The 10,367-nt window shown below is 34.6% G+C and overlaps 1 protein-coding gene across 1 annotated transcript; it reads left to right on the plus strand.

Annotated features, from left to right (window-relative positions):
• The first annotated feature begins 3,139 nt into the window (after positions 1–3,139).
• Positions 3,140–10,367, plus strand: LOC107862957 (uncharacterized protein At1g51745). Its single transcript, XM_016708679.2, has 3 exons — positions 3,140–4,066; positions 5,712–6,748; positions 8,759–10,367. The coding sequence occupies exons 1-3, from the start codon at positions 3,879–3,881 to the stop codon at positions 9,874–9,876; spliced, it is 2,343 nt and encodes a 780-aa protein (XP_016564165.2). The 5' UTR covers positions 3,140–3,878; the 3' UTR covers positions 9,877–10,367.

Here is a 10,367-nt window from a genome sequence, read left to right on the forward strand (position 1 = left end):
TGAATGAATGGTAGTAGCATGAGTAGATGAATAGTCTTGATGTTACTTGAAGCTAATTGTCATGAAGTTACAAGAATTAATGACCATGAGCGTTACTAGAACTAATGGTCATATGAGTTACAAGAACTAATGGTCATCTTTCACCACAATTTATATCCATTAACATATGCACTTAATATATTAATTTAATAATAAAATGCATATACATCAACAATATATGAGTTGCGGTGAGTATTGCTCTAATTTGTTTTTAATTAGGGGTTTTGAGTTTGAAGTCTAAATATGAAACTATCATTTGAGACTTCTTCGCATAAATTCAGATTAGTCGAATCCTTAAAACAAGTACTAGACATTAGGCAAAAAATAATAATAATACTTTTTCTAAGTCAATATAAATGAACTGTTAAAACTATAGCGCACTCCTTAAGAAAGATAAATAAAAACATTAATCAAAGGGTAAAATTGAAAGCCCTGTTAGAAAGAAGGTTGAGTCTGAAAAGGATAATTAATACATTTGAACGTTGAAAAAATCATTCATTTTGGACCATAAAAAAGTGTCAACAAGGAATTTATATTGGATTAGAGGGAGTATTTTGAAATCTCAATTTTATGTGACATTGTTTGACTTGATACAAAATTTAAGATTAAAAAAGACATTGAATATGTGGTCTAACACAAACCTTATATATTTACTCTCTTTGTTTCTTTTTAGTTAGATATGTTTCATGTTTTTGATAGCCAATTTGATTAATATTAAAGCTAAACTAGATTATATATTTTAAAATTAAAATTAATATTTGTAAAAATTATATGAAAAGTATTATAAATTGAAGTGTTTCTTTTTCAATATGATTAAAAAACACATCTTAAAATATTAATTAAATCTTGTATTATTTGACTGTATAAAATAATTATGCCAACTAAAATAAAACGGAGAAAGTATGTGGCTATAAATCATTCTATAAAAATATACAGGAGATCTAGAGTAAAATTATTACTAATAATAACATAAAATTCTTTTTGAAATAAATTAATAAAAAATAAGTGTCACATAAATAAAGCCGGAGGAAGAGTATAGGAGTTTCCACTGGGCTGCCAAATCTAGGAAGTTAAAAATACTAACTTGACATGCTTGAGAGGATATTAAAGAGTTTTTACTACACGCATAAATGTCAAAACGATTGTATATATATTATAATTTGAAAAATACTTTAACTTAATATCAACTTAAAATAAATTATTTTAATAAAATTTCTCAATTTAAATAATAACTTTTTCTAAATATTTTCACATTCAAATAAAAAAGAGATCGTGAAATTCTAGATGCTTGCTTACTAACTTGGAGAGAGAAGATAAGTAGAAAAATTTTAAATTCTATGATTATGGAGCACGGTAAGAGAAAAATGTATTATTCGTAAATAAGTGTTTGAAATATTAGAAAAATAAATAAAAAAAAAAACTTTAAAATTATGTGACAGTGTAAAAATAATCTTCATTGACAATAAAAACAAGTTAATCTCCTATAGACAAACAAAAACGTTACATCTTAAGAACACCCAGAACTCCAATCCTTCAAGAAGATTAATATGATTTGCTAGGTCTTAGAAAGAAAATATCATTTAATTATACGATCCTTTCATTAAATTATGACTTTTTACATGCTCTTTTTGTATCCAATATCCTTTATACTCGATATCTAATAAATTTCATTTGTATTTTTCTACTATCAAGTTTATATTTATTATTTGATTCACAAATTGTTTTTCAATTCCTATCTTGTTATATATGATAAGTCATCAGTTCCCATATGACAGTGATTAGTATTTTCTTTAGTTATTTTTATAGACTTTTTTTTATCCATTTAATATTTTATCGTATTTTAATTTGTTGTATATGTATGCCTGATCTGACATTTTATCTCTTACTTCTACAATCCAAGAACATTCTATAAATAAATGTTTTTGAGTTTCTTGAGTCCGGTATTACACAAACAATAAGTTTCGTTCAAAATTTATATTTACTGTTTGATTCTTAAATTGCTTTTAGTTCCTAATTTGCAATATATGATAAACCATCACTAGGCATATGATAGTGATCAACGCTTTCTTTAGTTGTTTCTCTGACCTTGTTTTGATTCATTTAATATTTTTTTTCATATTTCAATTTGCTTCATATGTATTCTTTATTAAACTGTCAATTTATTTTTTACTTTCATAGTTCAAGCACATTCTACAAACAAATGTTTTTGAGTTTTTTTTAAGTCCAGTGTTACACAAACAACAATTTTCATTCAAAATTTGTGTTTTACTGTTTGATTTCTAAACTGTTTCTAGTTCTTAGCTTGTCATATATGTTAAATCATCGTTCCCCATATGGTAGCAATCCCTTTCTTTAGTTGTCTCTATGACCTTCTCTTGATCAACTTAATATTCCATCTTATTTTAATTTGCTTCATACATATATCTTATCAACCTATCAATTTATCTCTTACATTCATAGTTTAAGAGTATTCTACGAACAAATACTTTTGAATTTTCTTAAGTCCAATTTTACACAAACAATAAGTTTCATTCAAAATTTGTATTTACTATTTGATTCCTAAAATACTTTTAGCTTTTAACTCATCGTGTATGATAAATTACTATCCACTTAATATTTCACCTTATTTCAATTCATTGCATGTGCATGCCTAATCAACACATCAAATTTATATGAATAAAAATTTCATCGCTTACTTTCATAGTTCAAGAACATTCTGCAAAGAAATGCTTCTGACTTTTCCTCAGCTTTAGTGTTACACTGCAACAAGTTTCATCTTTCATGGCTGCATAAACTTAAACAGTTTCTCGTTTGCCAGCAATCTTTCCTAGTCTTCAAACCAAAATGAACTTCTCATCGACAACATTAATTTAATCCATAATAAATCAACTTATTGCAACCGGCTCATATCACCAAACATAACATTATATCTTCTTATTATCGAGTACGCGCCTTTTGTAGTCAACATATACTTCCCATTTCGGTACAATTGGTTCATTAATACTTCGAGAGAGTTCGACTTTTTTTCAGTTTCAACTACAATCTACAGGTGGTTAATGATCTTAAATTGACACATTGTTTTAAATAGAATTCTCAAATTTATCTCACTCAGAAGATATCTCTTTTACCATTTTCATTTACAAAGTTCAAATATTTTTTCATATTTCAAGTTTCAACTTCAAAATCTATGATCCAACGGAAGTTCAAAATACAGACGAAAATACCACGCGTTTCACTTTCACCAGGTCTCTCCGCTATGTTTATGCCAACCTGAAACTGGACTGGGCCCCATCTGGTGGCCCAGCGTACCCGACCCACGCGTTGCCGTATTTGCAGAAACAACTACTCGTTCGGTTTACTTCTCTCAGTCGGTCAAATAACCCTCTTTGATTTTGGACTTTACTCTTCTTCATCAATTTCACAGCCCTAAAATTACAGATTTTGCCGATTAATTCTTCCGATTTTCCAGTTGCTCCGCCGATCAATTTCTTCAGAAGCTCATAATTATGAATTTTCCCCAAATTTGAATGGAAACCCTAACCCTAGATTTCAATTTTTCTATTAGATTTGAATTCCAGTTGTGCCTTTTCTTTTCCGGAGGGTGATCGATCAAAGCCCCTTATAATCTTCGTCTGATCGGTGAGTTTTTGTTGATTTGAAGACGGGTAGGTGAGTTGGTGGCCCTAACTATTTATGCTTTGCATGAATTTGATTTAGAGTTATAGTTAAAAAAAAGTAGAAATTTAGAATTATAGTACAGAATTGGGTTTGGCAAAAAAATAAAAAATGAAAGAAGGGATCAATATTTTTTTCAGCAGTTTATATATTGTATAGAAGGAATGGGAAGCTCAGAAACAGAAGGAGGAATAATGGAATGTGATACTGGAAGTATTGTTTGGGTAAGAAGGCGAAATGGGTCGTGGTGGCCTGGTAAAATATTGGGGACTAATGAGTTATCAGCTTCTCATTTGATGTCTCCGCGATCTGGAACTCCGGTAAAGCTTCTTGGCAGAGAAGATGCTAGTGTGTAAGTTGCTTATTCTTAAGACTTTTTAATTTTGTTGAAAAATATGACAGAGTATTTACGCAACTTAACTACTACTGCATGTTGATTGTTGATTTGTGAAAGACTTGTACTTGAAACAACTCTAGTGTTATGACAAAACGTGGAGTCTTTATTTCAGAGAAATATAAGTTCATTGTAAAATTTGGACTTAATGTAGTTATAAATATGTCAGATAATTGACGATTATAGTTTCTTGCTTCATCAAGATAGGCGAAGTAAATTCTGTCCCCAGGTTACTGGTTCAATAGCAAAGCTTGTACAATGTGAGGTAGATTACATGTCTAGTATTTAAGGGAGGAAGGGTAGAGGGCAAGATCATTACTCTCCAAGTTTCAAAGCACAAAACAATGATTCTACCAGTTACCAAGAGCAACAAAAGAAAAAGAAAAAGAAGATACTAGCATTTAGTCACTTGCCAAACTATGAAACTTGTCGTATGGTACATTAGATGAAAATGAGTGGTATCACTTGTTCTTTGGCACTGGTAGCATAGATTCTTGAGCTGGAGAGTTTTCAAGGCTATCAGTATGATACTATGCTACACGCTGGAAGGATTCGGATGCAAAAGTTATATATAATGGTTGAAGAAATTCCTTTTGCTTTTTTTGCGGACTGAAAGGAAATGTTGTGCATAGATTTTTGGTAGCGCCATATCCTATGTTCATCTTCTGCTTAGATCGCAAATAGATCCATTTTCCACAGTTTATATTCATAGGCCTTTTTCTCATAATATATTGGTCGAGACCAAAACAATCAAAGTTTATCGATTGAGTCTAGGTTGACTGTTGAGAGTTGAGGGGAAGGTTATTATAATGAAACTGTGGAAGCTTTAAAACTCCCACTCACGCAATTGAAAGGGAACATAGAGCATAAGAGAAAGAAAAGCAAAGTTGCTACCTTGCTTGGCCTGTGGAAACAGCAGCAGGCTTTACTACTGATTAAAATGAAAGGGAGGAATGGACTTTGCCTCAGACCTCTCAACTAAGCTTTGGGGATGCTAGGGCAAAACTACTTTGTAGGTGGAAAAAACATCAACATTTGGAGTTCTTACAGAGTTTTAACTTCGGGATTAAATTTAATCTATTCAATGCAGAACTTCTCAGTTCATTTTTATGTGCAATAGCCATGTTTGAGGCCAGACATATGGGCCTATCTCTCTTTTTTTTTTTTGCTTGTTCTCTCTAAGAGAAGAATCTGCCTTTTGCACGAGTTATTGGTAAAGTTTGTTAACCATTTGACCTGGTGATGTGGTTTACTTTTGTTGGACAAACTACTTTCTGGAAAGTGGATTCATTGTGGTCCCTTGCGTCCTTTTTAATTGTTGCGACCTTTGAAAGTGCCAATTGTGATGATTAGAGGTTAAAAAACTGTGAAATTTCACATGTCCAAGCTAACTGAAAAAGCAAGAGCGAAGAAGCCAAAGATAACTTATAATGTCATATATTAATTGTTCAGTTCACTCTTACTTTCTAGAAATGCTTTTGGTGATTGGTCAAATACTTCAATTTCATTCCCAATGCCCTCTATCTTTATTACTTTTTGCTAAAACTTACAAACATCTTATACTCTTAATATGATCTGTCAAGGTATTTCTCTTTTTTACCAGGGATTGGTATAACTTGGAGAAGTCAAAACGTGTTAAAGCATTCCGTTGTGGTGAATTTGATGATTGTATTAAACGGGCTGAAGCTTCCCAAGGTATGCCTCCAAAGAAAAGAGAGAAATATGCACGTCGAGAAGATGCAATACTTCATGCTCTTGAACTTGAGAGGCTATTGTTAGACAAAAAATATGGAGCAGGGTTTTCATCCACTGATAAGAACAACAAACCTACTGCTGATATTGTTGGAAGAGCGTGTGTAACAAAATCAGAAAACCTGGAAAATGGAAATGGTAGATATGCAGGACCCAAGTACCATCAAGTTTCTACCAGATCTGGTGTCTCCCTCGAGGACAAGAGTGCATTAAATATTTCATCTGCAGAGGTGCCCAAAGATCGAAATCAGCTTAGTGGGGTCGTTGATAATGCTAGTGTACTTCCTAGAATGAAAGGTTTACAAGATTTTGGTCTGAGTACTGTTTCTTCAGAACATAACCATTCTCCGTCACTTGCTTTAAACAGTACGAACCAACCTGTGCTTGATAGCAGTGCACATACTGTTCCTGATGGCAGTGATAATACAGAAGGCCTGGTTAATGTTGTGAAAAGAAGTACGTTGGAGAAAAGAAAACCATCGGATGATGCATTGATAGAAGACGTCCTTGTCAAGAGGCGCGATAAGCGCCGCCCTCTTGCTCTTGTTTTGCAGAGTTCTGACAATTTGCCAGTTTCTCTCCCTCAGCCGGAGTCAGCTTCCGTTCCCACCTCTTGTACAGGAAAGGAGCTGGCTCAAATTGAATCGGTTACAAAGAATAGTATGTTTAGGCATCTGGTAGTTGAACCTAGCAAGAGTTTATGTGTTGACGAGAGTCATCAATCCCAGATTGAATTTCCATCATTGAAGACTGAAGAAAACAATTTTTCTCGTCCTGTTGGTTTGTGTGAACAGAATGGTTCCGGATCAACAGAGTTCACTGAAACTGATTCAACCGAGTCAGATTCACTGGAATCAGATACTGATGACGAGTTGGCTACACTCTCAGGTTCTCCACTTTTTCTCTTCACACCCTTCACCCTTATGTGCATCATTTACTTACTTTATTTTTCTCCAGTTGGAGATGAAAGAAATACAAGTTAAGTAATGAGGCAGAATTAAACTATTGAAACTTTGATCCTAATAGCTCCAAAAGTTAAATTCTCGGTGTCTTTGAAGATTACTGAATTATCTGAACTATGTCATTTTCTTTTTAATGCCCGTGTCATTTTTTGTGTGATGACTCTTTCTTTAGCAGGAAATGCTGATTTTTTCTCAAGGAACATTTTGTCTTTGGTTTCATCCCTTTTTATGCATCAAGTTATAACTTATACTCCGGAACTCCAAAATTTTTTTTAACTTATACTCCATTTTCTGGTTATTTCTGTTAGTACACATGTTTTTCCAATGACCACACCTTGTCATTCTTGTTGGCATATGAGTCAAAAGTTTGTACTGGGAATTCTTAGGGTAGAAACTTCTTCAGAACCATTGAACACTTTGGAGTTGTCTAAGCATGTGCGAGTTCAATTACTGGATTCCATGTGCAGTGATAGAATATAGACCCGTGCTGCCATCTGAAAGATTTCACCTACCTGCTGAAGCTGGTGACATTCTGTCTCAACTAATCTTTATGTGGTTGGAGTTGTGTTTTATATTCTGTTCCGTGGTTCATTCTTCTTGGAGTTCATTGAAAGGAAAATCGGAAGCATCCATTAGGATTTATCAAAGAACTTAGAATCATCCAATAGAATAATTTAGGTCCCTTTCTTGAGGTTTTCTCTGGAAGGGACTTCCAGAATGGACCTAATTATTCTAGTTTTACATTATCATCTTGATCCGGTGGATTTCCTTGAATTTTGCACCCTCATAGTTGGATGTTTCTTTGAAAGGTAACTGATCAAATTTTGTTTTCAGAATTAGTACGAAGAGGGTGCGTAGTACAAAGTGTCAAAGAAATGAATTCTCTTGGCCAATTATAAATTGAATAGAAGAAAATGGCTTTTTCAGATCTCTCGTGTAAAAATGAATATTTCTTACATAAAAGCTATAAAACTAAAAAAGAAACTGTAAGTGGTATCAATTCTCCCAAGCCAATAGACAAAAAAGACTTGCCAAAAAGGTTTTACACAGAGAACAACTTTTTATTTTGATAAAGGGAAGAGCCTATTTTTCTCAAAAAAAAAAAGGGGAAGAACCTATTTGAAAGTTCACAAAATGCAGTATGATCTTTCAGCATACCAGGACTTAGCCTTTTAGGTGACGCAGGTACTATTTGTGATTTGTCCAATTCTAGTTTACTCTTGCTGCTAGGTGAATCAGCAGGTTGATTCCTTTTTGTGTTCACGTCTTAAACTTGCAGTGGTTTATTCTTCTCATTTTCACTTATCCGGTATAAATGTTGTACCCTTCTCAAAGAAAATAGATGGGTCTAAGAGTACATGACAGATGATTGAGGTTAATTTGTTGATCTCACTTCCGTCCATATTTTGTGGACATATTATACGGAAGCATAGCAGTGTCAGTTGTGCGTAACTACTGCAGTTTGCTGCTTGCTCAATTGTACTGTTCAACTATAGAACGGTGTTGGTAGTTTGCTTTATATTCATACTTGTGATTGAAATCTTCGCGAACTCGAATCGTTACTAGTGCTCGATATACAATGCTTGAAGTTAGGTATGTCCTTACTAGGTGCAGATCATTTTTGGTCAAAATTTTGGTGTAAAATGAGTGGTATAATGCATTAATGTGGTCATGAGCTGCAAAAATATCTTTTCTGAAGCACCTGGTTCCATGTGCCATTTTACTACCCATTACCCTTGTATACATTACACATCAGTTTATCAAGAAAACACATCATAGATCTATTATTTCGCGCGTATGGCTCCTTGAGATTCTTATGGTACTTCAATAATTTAGATCACCCATCTTCAGGTGGCCCTTTTTCTCCCTTTAAATAGTGAGGGCAACTGCAGAATAATTTGCTTAGGTTGGCTAATGTAGCTTGTTTGATATGCAGATGGTGCTGCATCTATTGAGTTAGAACCTAAATATGTAGGAAGATCTGAAGCACTACCTGAACATGGAAGCATGAGCAGCGAGGAAGTTGATGATTTTACACTCGCAAATTGTTCTTCTCATCCTTGTGATCAGGAATCTGTCTCTGCTGGTTTTGGGGTGTCTAAATGGAAACTAAAAGGGAAAAGGAATACCCGAAGTCTTAACAAGAGGCTTGTTGATTCTTCTGATGGAGATTTTGCAAGGAGACCCAGTCATATTTCTACTTTCAAAGAAAAGGGAGGTTATGCTTGTCTTCAGGATGATCTGGTTACAAGATCAAGGATGCAAATTGCTGGATATGGATCTAGAGCTCCAGGTAGACCTAGTCGAAACATGTTCGGTTGGGGGGATTTGGCTTGGGATGATCAACCTTCAATTAGAGGATACTGGGAGGAGGCTGATGAGTATTTTGATCCTATGAATAGCTACCGTCATGTTGGTGGCAGGGCCATGCTTGTAGATGTGGACCTGAAAGTCCAGTCAAGCTATCAGAGAGAACATGTGCCTATGATTTCATTGATGAGTAAGCTAAACGGGCAGGCAATAATAGGGCATCCTATCCAAGTTGAAACCCTTGCAAATGGTTCTACTGAAAGCTTCATTGGAGATATTGATAATTGTCCAGAAACATTGGATTATGATGCATCACTCCAACCTACATGGAGAACTGCTCGCAGGACTGCCAATGTTCGTGTTCCAAGGCCACATGTATCATCAGCATCAGATAATCCTGAAGGAATCAAGCATGTCCAGGGTTTTAATCATCACAGAAATGTTCGAAAATCTACTGTTGGTAGCTGCATTCAGAAGACAAGCATGACGAGGAAGACCATGTCCCGGGCTCCCATTGAGAGAACATTTTCAAGAAAGCCAGGGAAAAAGGTTAGTTTGTCTTCTAATCAAAAGATAAGGACGCTTTCTTCGATAGCCTCACAGCAGAAACAAGGCAGTGATTTCAACAGTTGTCAACTGGACGGGGCACTCAAACCAGAGACACTGCCAAATGTAGTAGCTTGTATTCCGGTAAAGTTAGTCTTCAGTAGGTTAAATGAGGAGTTAGTGGGACGTCGTCAGTAATAATTTTGTAGCAGGTGGTAAAGGAGGGCAATACAGACAATAATATACAGCAACATGTAAAATCTTACAAGAAATAATCTTATAGTACTTGCTAGTACATCCATCTCTTGCTAATCTTTTTCTCCAGGCAAAACAAAGTCTCATGTATCCAAGCAGCTCGAGTGTAGAGGCAAAAGCACTAGGCTCTACTTTGGGACTCTGTTTAGGATGTTAATTTTATATTGGGTTTCCTTGTGTAATTTTTTCCTTAAGGTGTGCTAGCGTGTGGCCGAGGCTGGGGCTAGGTGGAGAGATTTCAGGCTTTTTGGTACATATGATATTATGATGTAAATAGTAAAACAGAGATTATACTATGATTTGGTGCCACAAACTTGGTGGCTTTAACTCTGCAACTTGCCTGCTGAAAAACTACACCTTCTCTGTAATATTCGCCAGCGTGCTGGACATTGGATTGGGGTTATTCAAATTCAGCTATATGACATTTATTTGTA

The sequence above is a fragment of the Capsicum annuum genome, chromosome 3 (assembly GCF_002878395.1).
Source record: "Capsicum annuum cultivar UCD-10X-F1 chromosome 3, UCD10Xv1.1, whole genome shotgun sequence".
Lineage (NCBI taxonomy): Eukaryota > Viridiplantae > Streptophyta > Magnoliopsida > Solanales > Solanaceae > Capsicum > Capsicum annuum.

What these genes read in the sequence shown, in the direction of transcription:
- LOC107862957 (XM_016708679.2), top strand. Translation starts at nt 3,879, where the DNA reads ATGGGAAGCTCAGAAACAGAAGGAGGAATAATGGAATGTGATACTGGA. An exon ending in GGCAGAGAAGATGCTAGTGT is followed by an intron (nt 4,067 to 5,711) that starts GTAAGTTGCTTA and finishes CTTTTTTACCAG; the next exon opens with GGATTGGTATAACTTGGAGA. An exon ending in CGAGTTGGCTACACTCTCAG is followed by an intron (nt 6,749 to 8,758) that starts GTTCTCCACTTT and finishes TTTGATATGCAG; the next exon opens with ATGGTGCTGCATCTATTGAG.